Below are 17,254 nucleotides of genomic sequence, written 5' to 3'. Positions count from 1 at the left end.
CAGTAAAATCTTGATCTGTCTATGCAGTTTTTTAAAAGCTTAGCGATGTTGGATGTACTGAACCTTAAAACAAAATGCGGAGTACTAGCAATAAAAACACTGAAATGTTTACTCAACAATTAGTCTACACTGCATTTGTGCACATGCAAATACAATATTAAATCATTCGTAAATCCTTCTCTCAGTTTGATTAGCATTATATTTTTTCACGTGGTTCTGCAATTAATTTCTACACGATTTCTCGCCACATCCAGCGATTCTACATATTAATTCAATATAGTTTGCAAATCTCCACATGCTTGTGGTTAATCATGTCCGACATTTCGGCGGGAGATACTCGTGCTGTGTGACGCAATGACCCAATGGTCAGCAGCAAGCGCAGACGATTACTTACCATAGGGATGTAATTAATCAGTTTTGTGGTCTGAATTAACACCCACAAATGCGCTTGATTGATGCAGATCAAGGAATCTTCATATTACTTCACTTTTCGTTAAATTGTTTTCTCGATCCATGATCAGTCAATTGCGAATTATGAAGATAAATGACGAAAAATACCGGGAACATCATTTTGTTAACTCAGATATTCTACTTTTTTTCATTTGGATAGAACAAAGCCTTATTATTTTTATTTTATATTTTTCATTCTTTTTAACTTATACGCCATTCCCTATCAAATTTTAACTATTTCCTATCAATGTAGACAAGTATATGGCGTAATGTTAGTTGTATTTTTTATTTCAATTGTTTCGTCACTCAGTGAAGTATTTTTAAAATGAACAGAAAACTTCCTTGATATCCTCAAATTACAACAGCACCCATGTATTCGTCGTGTGTCGTTCACCCCGCTAAACAAAGTTCCTTTGTCAGAATTCTCTTATTCTTACGCAAAAGATTATTATCATTTACGTACATGGTAAATCTATATCCATATAATATTTCAAAAACACTCAAAATACAGCGATTTATCTGCCCGTCCGATAACAGAGCAGACGAATTATTAACTCGGTCGCTGCCCCAAAGAACATGCTCAAATCATTTGCAAATCTGTAACTTGTCCTACTTTTTGCCGAACGTTGCAATCTAAAAAAAAAAATTCAACGGAGAAACAAAACCATGTTTATTTGAAAACAAGTTCTAACAAGAGGCCCAGGGGCCACATCGCTCACCTGAGCAACAATTGCCTTAATTCTGATCAAATTAGCATTACAGTATCAAAATATCTTGACAACTAAGTACAGTAGATCTTGCTAAAAAAAAAATAGAAAATCTGTCAATTTTTATCCACCTCTTTTTTTGGGTAAATACCAAGCCCCTTTTGTTGTTGTACCTGTAAGAAGATTTTTCTCTATTCCAATTTACCCCCCCCCCCCCCCCCTCCATTTCGTGGCCCCCCTTTTCTCTAGGGAATCATGGTTTCATCAAACTTAAATCTGCATAACCTGTGCTTTCACACTAAGTACTGAGTTTTGGACCGAAAACTTTCCCAGAATATTTTTAAAGATTTTTCTCTATATATTCCTATGTAAAAATTCAAACTGCCGTCACGGCCCAGCCCTATCACTAGGGACTGTGATTTTGCAAACTTGAATTTACACTATCCGAGGATGCCTCTACACAAGTTTAGGCTTTTCTGGCCAAATAGTCTTTAAAAAGAAGATATTAAAGATTTTCTCTATATATTCCTATGTAAAAATTCATCCCCCATTGTGGCCTCACCATACCCCATGACTATTATTTAAACAAACTTGAATCTTTACGATCTTGGGATGCTTCCACTTAAATTTGGGCTTTCCTGGCCTTATAGTTTTGAGAAGAAGATTTTTAAAGATTTTCTCTATATATAAAAATTTATCCCCCATTGTGGCCCCGCCCTACCCCCAGGGACCATGATTTGAACAAACTTGAATCTACATTATCTGAGGATGGTTACAATTTGAGCTTTCTTGGCCATAAAGTTTTGAAAAGAATTTTTTTTAAAGATTTTGTCTATATATTCCTATACAAAAATTTATCCCCTAATTGTGGCCCCACCCTACCCCTGGGGACCATGATTTGAACAAACTTGAATCTACACTATCTGAGGATGCTTCCACTCAAATTTAAGCTTTTCTGGCCTTATAGTTTTTGAGAAGAAGATTTTTAAAAAAAATTTCGATATATTCCTATGTAAAACATTACCCCCCTCTTGTGGCCCCACCCTACCCCCGGGGACCATAATTTGAACAAACTTGAATCTACACTACCTGAGGATGTTTCCATTTTAATTTTAGCTTTTCTGGCCTGATAGTTTTTTAGAAGAAGATTTTTAAAGATTTTGTCTATATATTTCTATGTAAAACTTGATCCCCTAATTGTGGCCCCACCCTACCCCTGGGGACCATGATTTGAACAAACTTGAATCTACACTATCTGAGGATGCTTCCACTCAAATTTAAGCTTTTCTGACCCGATAGTTTTTGAGAAGAAGATTTTTTAAAAAAAATTCTGTATATTCCTATGTAAAACATGACTCCCCTCTTGTGGCCCCACCCTACCCCCGGGGACCATAATTTGAACAAACTTGAATCTACACTACCTGAGGATGCTTCCATTTTAATTTGAGCTTTTCTGGCCTGATAGTTTTTTAGAAGAAGATTTTCAAAGATTTTGTCTATATTTTTCTATGTAAAACTTGATCCCCTAATTGTGGCCCCACCCTAGCCCCGGAGACTATGATTTGAACAAACTTGAATCTACACTACCTGAGGAAGCTTCCACTTTTATTTGAGCTTTTCTGGCCTAATAATTTTTTAGAAGAAGATTTTTAAAGATTTTCTCTATATATTCCTATGTAAAACTTGAACCCCCATTGTGGCCCCACCCTACCCCTGGGGACCATGATTTGAACAAACTTGAATCTACACTACCTGAGGAAGCTTCCACTTTGATTTGAGCTTCTCTGGCCTAATAATGTTTTAGAAGAAGATTTTTAAAGATTTTCTCTATATATTCCTATGTAAAACTTGATCCCCCCATTGAGGCCCCACCCTACCCCCGGGGACCATGATTTGAACAAACTTGAATCTACACTATCTGAGAAGGCTCCCATTTTAATTTGAGCTTTTCTGGCCTGATAGTTTTTTAGAAGAAGATTTTTAAGGATTTTGTCTATATATTTCTATGTAAAACTTTATCCCCCCATTGTGGCGCCTCCCTACCCCTGTGGACCATAATTTGAACAAACTTGAATCTACACTACCTGAGGATGCCGCCACACGAGTTTGAGCTTTTCAGGCCGAATAGTTTTTGAGAAGAAGATTTTTGAAAAATACCAACAAATTTTCAATAATTCTCAATTATCTCCCCTTTAAAGAGGGCGTGGCCCTTCATTTGAACAAACTTGAATCCCCTTCACCTAGTGGTGCTTTGTGCCAAATTTGGTTGAAATCTGCCCAGTGGTTCTTGAGAAGAAGATGAAAATGTGAAAAGTTTACAACGCCAACGCCGACAACGACAACGACAACGACAACGACGACAGACAACGGACAAATTGTGATCAGAAAAGCTCACTTGAGCCTTTGGCTCAGGTGAGCTAAAAATGATATGTTTTAAAATAAAAAAAAATTGCAGATTACATTTCACACTGCCTATAACCAATTTCATTATATTTTAAAACGACCGAATAACTAAAGTTTTGATTGAGTTATTCAATTGCTTTTTTTGGAAAATTTTATTCATTTATATTCCTTAAACAATTAAAACAATACTCTTGGGGTAAAAACAATTGTATACATTTGATTCCAACAAAAAAACAAAAAAAATCAAAGGGGAAAATAAATAATAATATATAACTCTTGGGATCACAAGGTAAAATAATACTGTTTCAGTAGTTCACATTGTAGACTTTCACCGCCTCTTTTAGTGTGTCGTCTTTCTCAATCAGAAACATTTTGGAGCATGTACTGTCAAAGCCCACGGAAATTGGTTTCGTCAGGCCGTTTTCTTTCGATAGAATAATTCGCACCAACCGTCCGTCGGGACCAATCTGATGGACATTATTGGACTTGGAACCACAGGCATACGCCAGTGACCTGTTGTCCGCTGTCACGCCACCTATTTCCTGCAAATCGTCATGCTTGTATTTATATTCCCGATTCCCGCGCATGTCTGCACAAAGAACGTACTCTGACCGGATGTTGAGATACATCTTCCGGTGAGACTTGGAAATGTACAGAGACTGTATCATTCCGGACATGATGATAGTTTTCAAACGTGCGCCCTTCACGTTAAAGAAACTGACTAGACTTCCGTTTCCGGTCACAATTTTGTCGTCAATGCAAGATACATGGAAGCACTCGGTATCCAGCTCGATCTTTCCGTTCGACTGTAGCGTTTCGTCCTTGACATCTATCAACTCCACTCTTTTAGCTGCACCAATGGTCACGGCAAGCATATGGTCAGACAATGCTGTGACGTCAAACGCCTTGTCTTCTAGTCTCAATTCGTGAAGCAGAGTGTAATCTTCATTAAACAACAAAAGGGTTGAATTCAGATCCAAAAGAACAAGATACCCGGATGACAAAAAGGACGCAGCGTGAACCGCAGGACTTGGAGACATCTGTTTTTCCAGCACTAAATTTGTGTGAAACGAGAGCTTCTGTAATATGAAGAAGATATAAGGATAAATAAAACGCACGTAATTGTTTTTTTTCTTCAAGTGACATGTTAAGATTGTTAATGGTGCAAAGCTGAGAAAAATACAAAGATGTGTACTTTATATTCAAGGGTGCTAAATTCATGTCTTCAGATCTACAGCTGCCTACCGCAGAGTGTTTGCAGTTACTGCTTTCCAAGTGCTGTGTGGAAAGTCTGAATGTGAGGTCTTCATTTCCGTCACTGGACTTCCGGATACGCAGGCGTGGATCGGACGCTGCTGGATACAAATAGATAGGAGGTTGATGACACAAATGGTGAAACCTATCGCCATAAACTAATCTTGGCGATAAAGATCAAAGTCTGAAAACAGCGTACTATCAGGGAGGGATTTTCAACGCTGTTGAAACATTGGTGATGAAAAAATAATGCAATTTTAATAGAAACGTCAATGTTTTGTCGGGTTTTCAAGATTTTCTTTTACAAATCTGATTCAATTTCTTTTCACGAATGTTCAATTTTGAAGTGTTAACAATTCGACAGGTTTTCTTTTCTTTGCAGTTATCTTTTTTAACACAAGATACTTAGTATGTAAATACGGTAAGTTTTCTGTTGATGTTATCTTTTTAAAATTTGTTTTGTTTTGTTTTTTACAGAAACAGATACTTTCATGATTTCTAGCTCGGTCTACTCCTTTTCATATTAAGTTGAATAAAAAAAGGCAATAAATGTTAAAATAAAATTGTAATGTAGCAAATATTTCATTAAAAGGGAAAAGAAAATACTCACGAGCCAACCTGAAGGACATAAGAAACAGTTCTGTGTCGCCGTGTTTGAGAGTTGGGAGACATATACGAGTGTCTGTATATTCAGAATCAAGAGAGGAGACCAGCTTCTTCTCTATCCTAACTCTGTAAATAATTGAATAACATTGTTATGGAATATCATACCTTTGTAAATATTTAAATAACCTCAGTTATTAGCTATCGATGTTTTTAAAAAACGCGGCGAAGTTAGCCATTTGGCGTTTGTCTGTAAAGTATGATCATTAAACAGAAATGATACAGAGTTCAATGCAAGTTTAATATCAGTTTCTGGACATTAATCATATGATATGATCTTTTTCCCCTATAATTAAACATTCATTATCTGAATTTAACTCGGTTATGTATTTGTACACCATATAATTTTATGATTGATTATTTTTGCTTGTCCAGTAATAAAATTTGCATAAGAGCATAAGTGAGTTTTCGATGATTTAAAGTGGTAATTAAATGAATTATTAAAAAAAATTAAGTGTTCCTCAGTATTTCGTTCAAATGGGGTTACCTTTCTTTGAGCTCTGCCATATTCTGTAACAAAATTGAAACAAAATCTTTAATATCATTTTTTTGTTTTGTTGTTTTGTTGTTTTTCTGTGTTTCTTTGTTTGATTTTTTGTTTTGTTTTGTTTTTTTTTTACAGGGACGTTGTGTAAAAAAATGAAAACCTGAAGGAACGAGACTCCGTCCGTTGTGATGGATTCCTCAAGGTCGGTGATTTTCATCTTTAATTCCTGAGCCTTGGCTATTTTATCGTGTCCATGGCAGGCCTTCTCTGCCAGTTTAATGGCTTCCAGACGTAAAGCCTCTTCTTTGTGCCGTAAAAGTTCCCGTATTTGTTCAAATTCAGTAGTTATTTGTTCTTGTAATGCACACAACTGACTCTAGAACCAATTGAAAAGATTGTGTCAGTTTATATAAAATATTGTCTATTTTCCCCCACTTTATAATCGTGTAATAAGACGTTTGTCTATTGCAATAAAAAATTTCATTGAAAATATTGCTCAACGAAGTTTCTTTAGAAATAAACGAATTATGTGAGATATGTTTTAAAAATTCAATTCAACTAAATTTGAATTATATTTAATGAACTATCAGTAATTAATCCATACCAATACCATATACATTTCAGCTCAATTATAAGGGACCAGTATTACGTAAACGGAGTGTATATAAACGATCACAACGATCTTGACCTTAAACGAATGTTATACATGAATAAATAGTGCCTGTTTTGGAGGGTAACAGTTGACATCCCCGAGAAAACCATTGTCAACCGACGCGAAGCGCTGTGTCACCCGTTGCCAAGTGTGTTGCTAACGCTAATGTTAATAGAACGGATGATAAGCTAGCGCTGCATCTTAACCAATCAGATTTCAGTATTTTTTAAAACATGCAAGTGTAATAATCTAGCCCGAGAGGTATAAACATGTAATTCTTAATATATTTAATAAAGGAAGCAAATCCAATTTGTAACATGGACAATCGAACAACTGTTAATGATTTCACACAAGTCATCTTTCACTTGAACTCTCTTACACTACATAGTGATGAGGGAATTTTCTCACCTGCACCGTGACCTCACTGTCGCTCAAGATGGAGTCGACCTTTCCTTTGACTAAAGCAAGCTCGGAGGATATTTCATCCTGTCAATAAAGAAAACTTATAAGATTAAGTCTTTGAAATCAGAATATAGGCATTTTAATAATAGTCAAGAATGGGTATGGTCTTACTATTAATTTGATACTAGTTTTTCTAGCAATCTCGATGAAGTTGCTTTTAAAAACTCTAAAAAGTTCACAAAGTTCAAATCAAACAACTCGTTGATAATAAATAGGGGTTAGTCAAAACTTGATGTAAATTGATAAAACGATACACAAACGTTCAATAATAGCTCAAAATCTCGTTCACAGTAAGTACAGTTAATTTACTATGTTGTATGAGAATTTTGGCAATAGGGTTGGCAGAAACAATGGTGATGGTGACAGGTTGAATGACACTTGCACCAGATAATCCTAAGATGTGTCTTCCATGTATTTGTATGCAGATTATAAGAGACGTATGTATGCATAAAATGTTTGTGATCTAGCTAACCAGGAGAGCTAATTCTCTCCATGATGATTTTTTATATATATTTACACAATTTTATCAATCTAACAAAAAGTTGTTGCAGCCACCTTTGGTTTTCAAAATCTTTTGGTCAGCAAGTTTTCCTGTAAAGCCTACAGCTGTATGATTGAACTCTCATATTAAAAAAAGTTTTTGGTTTACTTAAAGGAATCAATTCCCAAACAAGCAAGGGCAATGGAAAAAATACTAACCAAGAGCTGTTATATGCGGAATTACCATATTTCCCCCCTTTCCCTTCATTTTGTGCACTGCCACATTGTATTTTAATTGGAATACTTATTAAAGCCAAAAATAACTAAATCATGATTTATTTAGGTGAATGGTCGTAAGAACACATCTGTTTGTAGATAGTATTACACTGGTAGGTACGAAACTCTGGAGTGCAAAACACATTGACGAATTTCAATGTCGAAGTTGGTGGACACTTGACAGAATCAAAGAACAACTTAATTCATGTACTTGTGTCCTTACGCGAATCTAAGAATGGATTTTCTGATAAATTAATGTTGCTTCAAGTACAGTAATTAGTTCAGCAGCGTAATTAGGTTGTTAATGTGCTAAAAGAAGTGAGACTGTGGTAGCATTCGTGTCAGGTTTCTGTTAAAGTAATGAACCACCACCATCTCAGAGCATTATGGACTCGATAATCGCAATTACTGTGCACTTATTTCATAGTGCTATATAGCCTTGCTCTCCCATGTAATGTTATACCTTGCTCTAACACTTGTTGCGTAAAGGATGGCACTTACTCAACCCCAAAAATGCAATCCTGATAAAAAACGTTACAAGTATATCTTACACTAACACTTATATTCTGTAATGCAGTATGGCAGTCATTAAAGAAAGAACCACGCACTTGAGAAAGACGTAAACGTAAAATTATAGTCATCAGACTGAAATTGCCGATTACTTAATCACTATTACGTGAATCAATATCATTTTCCCTTTAATCTGGCGTAATCCAATCCACTTACGGGATCAATTTAGACACTAATATGTTTGCTATATTCGTAACTTTTAAACAAAAAGAACATTTGGCAGAGACGCCAAGGTAATGTACTAAGCAAATTTTGTTGACCTGAAAAAAAAAAACCTTATCAGGACTATGTATTCGACGAACGATATTTTCAGAACAATAGAAGATGACCTCCTTATTTGTAATAAGTTTGAACGTTGGCATTTAAATCTCTTCATTCTATTTTCTTTTCATATATGCCTGATATGGGACCTTGGCCATATCTGTAGGATTAATCCAATTTGAAATGGTTTAATCAGCGAAAAATTGATTTATGTATAGATGAACTGAGGCAAAAATAGTGTTCCTCTATTTTGCAACGCTGTTTCTGTGTATCGCCCAATCAAAAAAACTTGCATCGAGATTGAGAGAAAAAAAATCAATGTCTTTTGAAAAATTTAAAAGTATTGATCTGTTTACCCTTGCTGCTAACAATATCCACCCTTATCAAAGAATTGCTTTGAAATGAATGCATGTATATAAATAAATCAAACTTTCGAATGTGATATTTGTCTGATGCCAGTCTTTGAAAAATTCAAAGCTTTAAAAGCTGTATCGATTGTGTATAAAGACTTTAAAATACAATTTCCAAACTGTACAAAGACACCAAATCTTAAACTGTTGAATGCGGAGTATATACCCTTTTCTTTTTGGCAACAACGTCTACATCCCCCATCGTGTGACCCGAATGCTGGTCGCTAAAGAAGCATCGTCCGCACATGAGCACTGCGCATGTCTCGCAGAATCCCTCCACGGTCCGTTTGTGTTCTTTGCAGACACGTGACTGCTGCTGTTGGTGGGCGAACTCGTCGACCATCGCGGCCAGTCGTCGGTCCTTCTCCAGTCCGTCCACACCTCTGTAGTCCAGGACGACCAGCTGTCTGCATTCCGGACAGTTAAACGACAGACAGTGCTGGCGGACCCCTTCCAGACACCGCTTACAGAAGCAGTGGCTACAGGGCAGGCGATGGGGGTCGGCGAAGAAGTCCATACATACTGGACATCTCAGGTACTGGTCGAGCACCAGAGACGCCATATTAAAGCAGTCTATGTAATTGACAAAAAATGGCTCATTTTAGATCACACTGTTAGATATAATAGGGAAGTATAGAACAAAATATTTAAAACTTAGAAAAAATCAATTTTTACCTTCACTTAACGATGCCTTTGACACTTTATTCCATCCATAATTGAACACAAGAGTCGATTCTATGGATATCTTTCACCATGTGAGGCGGTATAGGTCTACCACATTTCGTCAACATTGATCGAGGAAAGGCCTACCGCCAAAACTGTCTGAAGTTAAAGGGACAATATTTTAGTTACAGCCAATACACAATAGGAATAAAAACATACGCTACTTTAATGAACCTGTTAAATACAGAATCAAAATATGAGTCAACATTGCTGTTTAATTACCGTTGCCAATATTACAGGTAGTATACTTTAACACGCAGTCATGATGCAATATCAAAGCGGGGTATCTTCCAAAGAAGTACACCTTAATCAATCAATGTCAGAGAAGTATCGGAGTACCCAAAATTTTTCGGGACACTTCGGACTTTTATCAGAGTAAAATCATGCGTACTTTGTACTTAATTTCCAATGAAAATTGTTGTCTTATCGTATTTGTGAATGGTACCTGGTCATCAAAATGGAATCTGATATTTGAATTTATGGTCCACCCCCTCGCTCAAGATTTTTATCCCGACAGGTTAATAGCTCTGTTGGGGAGATAAGAGCGGGAACTCTTCTTTAGTACATTAGGGGTAATTACCTAGAAGTGCAGTTGGTCGTCCCACGTGATCATTAGTTGATAAAGTTGCAGCTTGTTTCTTATGATATTGCTCTCATTTGATGGGGATGTCCGACCATCTTGTACACATGTGGACCCAAAAATGTAAACATGTCTTGTACTGACTTGCTCATGCTAAAAACTGCATTAACAAAATTGTTTTCAAAGCATACAAAATCAATACATCAAAGCTTTTACACGATGCTTTGTACGTAAATTGTACACACAAGTGCAGAAAAATGCCTGCCTTTTTTAATCATTAACAACAACTGTAGAACTGCGCAGCTGCAGACTTAAATTGAAGATTCAAAATTTTCAAAAAATATGAATTGTCTTTAGTGCCCACACTACAATTACTTGTTGAATGAAATTGAACCTTGCACATTTAAGCTGTAGCTTTGTCCCCAAAAATAGGATTAAATTCTTAAAATGTGTCTTAGAAAATATCAGTCGGCAAGAGATGTTAATATTTGTCTTTGTCAATGGATGTGCATTGAAGTACAATGTAAATAAATTACCTATTGAAAAATATATACATGTACACGAATATTTTTTTCAATTTAAAACCATTTTTGTCCCGCACTTTGAAAAGATTTTACTTTAATTTATACAGTAACATGTACAACTATAAAGACAAATTTGGGACTGATATGGAGTTATTTGTCACATTTTTCATAGATTATTTTAAATTGACGTACTTTTTCTATGAAAATATATCGTCAATGGACTTCCATTAATACAAAAGTATATATATAGACCATAGACTGAATTTTTCTTTTCTAAAATAAATTATACGCCGGCTGATAAGAATAGGGTACCTTATTTTGAGACAAAGCTACAACATACATGTGCAAGATTCAAAATATTTCTAAACAAAATTCATGGTTGTGGAGTTGACACCTTTCTTTTTTTAAATCTTTGATTTAAGTCTGCAGCTGCGCAGTTCTACAGCTGTTTTAAGTGAATAGAAAAGTCATTGTTCTCAACTTCTGTGTGCAATTTGCGTACAAATCAACATGTAAAACCTCTTATATATATTGCTCAGTTATCGTTTGACAACAGTTTTAGTCAGTCTTTGGCATTAATACGTCACCGTGTCAGACATTTTTAGTCCTTCATTTGTACAAGACGGCCTTTAAAGTTTCCCCACCAAATCACATATCTCTATGTGCTAAAGCAAATATATATATTTAGTTGAGCTATTGACTTTGACAATTCTGTCTCTTTTTGCCTTGAATGTTGCAACCTGTTTCTTATGGTAAAACACTCGCTCACTTTCTCCTCCAAATCACAAATGTTGCCTTATGGTTTTACAGCATTTTGAAGTCAATAAATTCAGTAAGCCATTGACTTTGAGAATTTTGTATAATATTTAAAGTACATTTCCGGTTAGAAGAAGATGCTTTCTCTCTTCCAATCATTTTATATTTTATTGAGGGGAAATTGTTCAAGTTACAAAAAATAATATGCAATACAACAATTTCTTCCTCTGTACGAAATAACCAAATATAAATACAGCAACACGACAGCAGATCAGTAAGAATAGCTGACACTTGTTTACTTAGAAAACATGATGAATATTAATGCCCCTTTTCCTTCTTCTGTCGGAAACTACGATGATCGATTGTTCCAGATTTGCGACTTAACTCATTCCATAACCGGAAGTTATTTACCTCCAGTTTCTTGCACAAACCAGTTGTTTGTAGCATCGCATATTACTATATTTGTCTTAATCTGGCGTTCCCCGTAGCCTCATATACGTTATAGTGAACAGATTTTATAGAAACATATTCTTTCTATTTAGGTGATAAATTCTGGACAAAGCATTTGGTAGCTGACGTAGTGAACAGATTTTATAGAAACATATTCTTTCTATTTAGGTGATAAATTCTGGACAAAGCATTTGGTAGCTGACGTGCGCTTGATGAACAGTGATCGCGGTGTAGTGTTGGTGTTTTTATCAAAGAATAAATAGAAACGAAATTTCAAATGATTCAGGGTTATGTCATGTTGTAAATTTTGAATTTACTAGGTGGGTGTAAATAAAAATTATTGTAAAATTACAATGACAACTAGAACTGTTGTCATGTTGTAAAATTTGTAATTACACCCACTTAATTTACTGGGTGGGTGTAAGTACAAAATTTACGACATGATAGTTAGCTAAATAGAAAATGTTATACGCTAAGAAATAAAGCTTTAAGAAGAAACAATACTCTTAGGTTTGTCTTCACAAAATATTTCGAAATTGTATAATTTATCTTATTGAAATAAAGAAGATTAGTACTTACATCAAACTCCACACATACATTGGACGGTTTTTGTTATTAAACCCACACCATGGAAATATTGGTTAGCTTTTTACACCATTTCTGTGAAACTTCTTTCTAAATGATATTTGTTATTCTTTCCTTCGGGTCAGAATTTGTGGTGTTTTTACATTGTCTAAACGAATCTATATGTAAGCACGTAAATATCTATATTAATGACAACTTGCGGCTACCTTAGAAAACAGCGTGTATCTGCTGCACATCTCCTTGGACTATATAAGAAATATTTACAGTATTTTACAGTTTTACAGTATTTTAGAAGAATTTCAATGAAGAGTTTAGAAAGAGATATTGTTGTTCAGGTGAGCGATGTGGTCCATTGGTCTCCTCTTTAGTTATTTAAGCAATATGTTTTTTCTTAAAGAAGTAATTGAATATAGATGGACAGTGAAACATTCTTTTTAATTATTGCATAACGTGCATGATTCCAAAGGGAAGACTTTGCGTAGCAGGAGGAAGGACGAGCGACATGTTTATTGAGCCAAGTGGAACGCAAAAAAAATAGTTGGGTATTGGGAACGGTGGGTACGATTCTTGTGATGACCATTCTCTAGTCTCTGTTCGAACTGAGATGGTGGCCCTGGCTCAGAAGTCTCCATAGTCCATACCGAATACATAAAACTAAACCGGACGTGGATATTCCATACCGGAGTCTGACCAGGGACCTTATTCACAAAGCATCCGTGACAATGAAAGAACGATTGATTGACTGATTGACTGCATGACTGACTGACTGACTGAATGAATGAATTAAGTAATGAATTAATTAATTAATGATTGAATGAATGAATTAATGATTGAATGAATGAAAAAAAGACATGTAACACAATCTAACCAGCGCTAGTAAATTATTTTCTTGAAGTTTTCTGTTTGAATTTTGATTTTTAACAAACGATACAATTGCAAAGATCAGATAAAAAACCGAAAACCTTCGTTTTTCACCAAAAAAAAAATGAATAAATCTTGAAATATGTAGGAAGATTCCGGTAAATTTCTGTTTCATCCTGATAGTTAATTAATGCCTAAAAAGATAAATAAACAAAAATTATAAAATAACAAAATTAAAATTCTCTTAGAAAATATCTTACCTATAACAAGTTAAGCTGCTTGGACAAAAATATATGCGTTAATGTGTAAATATTGAAGTGAAGAGCATATTCCCTATGTATACAGATGAAACTACAGGTGTGTAGATGGCGTCGGATCAAGACCAGAGCTTCTCGCCCCTCTAAACAACTGGTTGAGGGAGGGGTTTGTGGGACTCCATAGATTCATTCTCACCCTTTTCACACAGCTGGCTGAGGGAAGGGTTGTGAATCACGCCCGTTGAGAATACATGTAGAACCTCCCCCCTCTGGGCTCCACGTCATGTTTACAAACCTCTGAAATTCAAGAGTGAGCAAATATTTTGTGTATTAGAGATCCTTGGTACGACCCTGAATTTGTAATTCAACCAAAGGTAGTTTGACTTACCCTTGTTCCCGATATTAATCAACGCTTCGGCAGAAAGTACCGCCGTGGGCTGTAGAAAAAAATCATTGATTATTGAAAGTTGTGCATGTTTGAACTGAAGAATGCACATACAGTAGTCTGTTGATACGCATGTGCAAACACTCAATTTTGAATTATATCTATAGCAGATATCTTCTCGCTATAAAGGAAATAATTGTGTTTTAAATAAGAAATGAATCAGGATAAAATTATTTTGTATTCTCCCATTCGTCAATCGATTACTTATTCAGTATTAAGAGTATTTAAATAAGTATATCGGAATGAAGAACTAATTAAGAAGATTTTATAAATAAACCAAAAAAATTAGAAATTATTGCATATATACACATGTAGTTTCTAACACCATTTACATATATTTACATTATTCAGTGTCTTTGTCTGTGGTAACACTACGTATCGATTTTGTACTATATAACCCATAATACAAATGACGCCAAATTGAGTCGCCGGCGGGGTTTGCTTATTTATATTTAAAGATTTAATCGTACGATGGCTTAAAATTATATAAATATAAGAAATAAGGAATCATTCTTTGAATATTATGAAGTGATAATTTTGGTCGGGGCGTGATCAAATCTATCATAAAGCCCTTCGGGCTTATTGGATTTGATCACGCCCCGACCAAAATTATCACCTCATAATACTTATTTAAATATTTACATATTTCCAACTGTCTTTGTCTGTGATAACATTACGAATATATTTTGAAGCCTATAACCTAATAATTTCATTAAAGATGAGCGACAAAAAATGGGCGTGTCTTATAGCATAACCGAAACACTTTATTGGCTGCGCCGCGTAGTAATACATAGCATGCGCTAATTGAAAAAATTGTGTTTTTAAAATGTTGTGTCAAACTGCAGACATTGGAAACATTAAATGTAAATATAAGTAATAAGGAATCATTCTTTGAATATTATGAAGTTATATTTACATTTTCCAGTGTCTTTGCCTTTGATAACACTACGTATCGATTTTGTACTATATAACCCATAATACAAATGACGCCAAATTGAGGCGCCGGCGGGGTTTGCTTATTTATATCTAAATATTTAATCGTACGATGGCTTAAAATTATATAAATATAAGTAATAGGGAATCATTCTTTCAATATTATGAGGTGATAATTTCGGTCGGGGCGTGATCAAATCTATCATAAAGGCCTTCGGGCTTGATTGGATTTCACCACGCCACGACCGAAATTATATCACCTCATCATACTAGAATAATGGTTTCTTATTTCTTAAATATAGCTCTTTGATAACTATTGCAGCAGAGAGAGAGAGAGAGACAGAGAGAGAGAGAGAGAGAGAGAGAGAGAGAGAGAGGGTATCTTTTATAGAATATCTTATTATTTCATAATATGCTGTATAATTAGTTTAGAAGGAAGAAGTTAAGAAAGACAGACATAAAACCAAATAAAGAGAGAGAGAGAGAGAGAGAGAGAGAGAGAGAGAGAGAGAGAGAGAGAGAGAGAGAGAGAGAGAGAATTTTACAGTTCAATTTATTGAAGTTCTTTTTGTCCGGGTTTTTTTTTAATTTATACAATAAGCACGACTATCGAACTCCACTAAAAGACAATTAAAGTACGACAGTTGGTCTCTGTAGTCGTTAATTGCATGGTTGGAACAGACCTTGGAAATCGTGTCTAGTTCATCAATCGATATGGGGAGGTTGTGACTGTGTAGTGTGTACAGATACCCTCTTACATCGTACATGAATTTTTCATTCTGTCATTGTTTGCATTTGTAGTGGAAGTGTATGTATTATCAATTAGGCTGTCCTAGTCATAGAATAACGCAACACTTAAAGGCATGGTACAGATGTTGTCAGCTAGCTGGTGGCGAAAACCTCATTAACAGAATCATTTATCATATCAAACAAGCAAATAACCATTAGCAAAGCCAATCTCCACTGGTTTAGTGGTCATTTGAACTTCAAACTTATCATTTTTTGTTTTCCAGTATATTTATGGTCAGTAAACATTTTTTTTTCTAATTATCAGTCAGTTGTATCTGAATGGAATACGTCCTCGAAATCACTTAGAGGCTTTGTGAGCGATTTACACTTCTGTCCGTCCTTTGGATATACATTCTAGGTTTCACAAGCTTTTATTATGGACAGTATACATTGTGGGCAGTATATATCAGTAGAAATGAAATTGACCGGCTTTTGAACTTAAAAATCAATAAGAGTCATCTCTGAGTACTATCTGAATCAGTGAGATACATCACAAGCGTTGCACAAATCTTTTACGTCACATCTTAGGCAAAAACATGTTTTCCATGATATTTCAGTATCTTTTTTTTAAAATTTATTCAAACTTTAATTTGCAGAGATAATGAACGGAAAGCAAATAATCAAACATTGATCGATCGTACCCAAAATAAATCTTGACCTAGATATTCTTATGATAAACCTGTATACCAAATATCATTTCAGTATGTGCAATCTCTGCGAAGAAAATGAACGGAAACTGCAAACAATTGGATTTTTTCTAAATCTAAGGGGGATAACTGTTTAAAATCGATTGTTCCCAAAATCAAACTTGACCTAGATATTCTTATGAAAAATCTGCATACCTTTCATTACAGAATGTGCAACCTCTGCGAAGAAAATGAACTGAAACTGTTGGTGAACTGTTGGTCGACAGAGAGACGGACAGCAGCAATGAAATATGCCCTCCCTTCTTCGGTGATTCATGCGGAATTTGAAGTTGGTGACATTGCAGTAAAAATACATAACCCGCTTTAATGGGTTATGTGATTTTTTTCTGCAATGATCGCTACCTTCATAATCCACACGAATCATCAAAGAAAGCATTTTATTGTTTATATTTACATCTTTTTTTAACAAATTAATAAAATGACTTTAAAAACTAAGTTAGTTTCACTAAATTACTGTTAATGTACATAAGTACGTTAGCTGGAAGAAACAGTCAAATCGTCGCCTATTGGAATTTGTGTCTGACTTCATCATGATTATTTCGTGGAGTCCGTGATTTTTCTTAAGTCGC

General features: G+C 35.1%; 1 protein-coding gene and 1 long non-coding RNA gene across 3 annotated transcripts; one reads left to right on the top strand and one right to left on the bottom strand.

Annotated features, from left to right (window-relative positions):
- Positions 1 to 3,693: 3,693 nt before the first annotated feature.
- Positions 3,694 to 10,152, bottom strand: LOC105347162 (uncharacterized). Of its 2 annotated transcripts, XM_011456094.4 has the most exons (9): positions 10,021 to 10,152; positions 9,751 to 9,897; positions 9,242 to 9,648; positions 7,025 to 7,102; positions 6,125 to 6,340; positions 5,965 to 5,987; positions 5,425 to 5,546; positions 4,806 to 4,915; positions 3,694 to 4,639 (listed from the first exon to the last, which is right to left on the bottom strand). In XM_011456094.4, exons 3-9 carry the CDS (start codon positions 9,635 to 9,637, stop codon positions 3,866 to 3,868), a joined length of 1,719 nt encoding a protein of 572 aa, XP_011454396.3. In that variant the 5' UTR covers positions 9,638 to 9,648; positions 9,751 to 9,897; positions 10,021 to 10,152; the 3' UTR covers positions 3,694 to 3,865. The 2 variants fall into 2 exon arrangements, with proteins under 2 accessions (XP_011454396.3, XP_065921685.1); XM_066065613.1 differs by lacking the exon at positions 10,021 to 10,152 and having other exon boundaries at positions 4,806 to 4,912.
- On the top strand, positions 4,909 to 6,497 carry LOC105347161 (uncharacterized). Its single transcript, XR_903349.4, has 3 exons — positions 4,909 to 5,049; positions 5,197 to 5,235; positions 5,407 to 6,497. It is a non-coding gene; the product is annotated as an uncharacterized lncRNA (long non-coding RNA).
- Positions 10,153 to 17,254: the final 7,102 nt, after the last annotated feature.

Source organism: Magallana gigas, chromosome 7 (assembly GCF_963853765.1).
Source record: "Magallana gigas chromosome 7, xbMagGiga1.1, whole genome shotgun sequence".
Lineage (NCBI taxonomy): Eukaryota > Metazoa > Mollusca > Bivalvia > Ostreida > Ostreidae > Magallana > Magallana gigas.
Note: the sequence above shows the minus strand (reverse complement) of the source record. Positions and strands in the feature narration are given on the sequence as shown.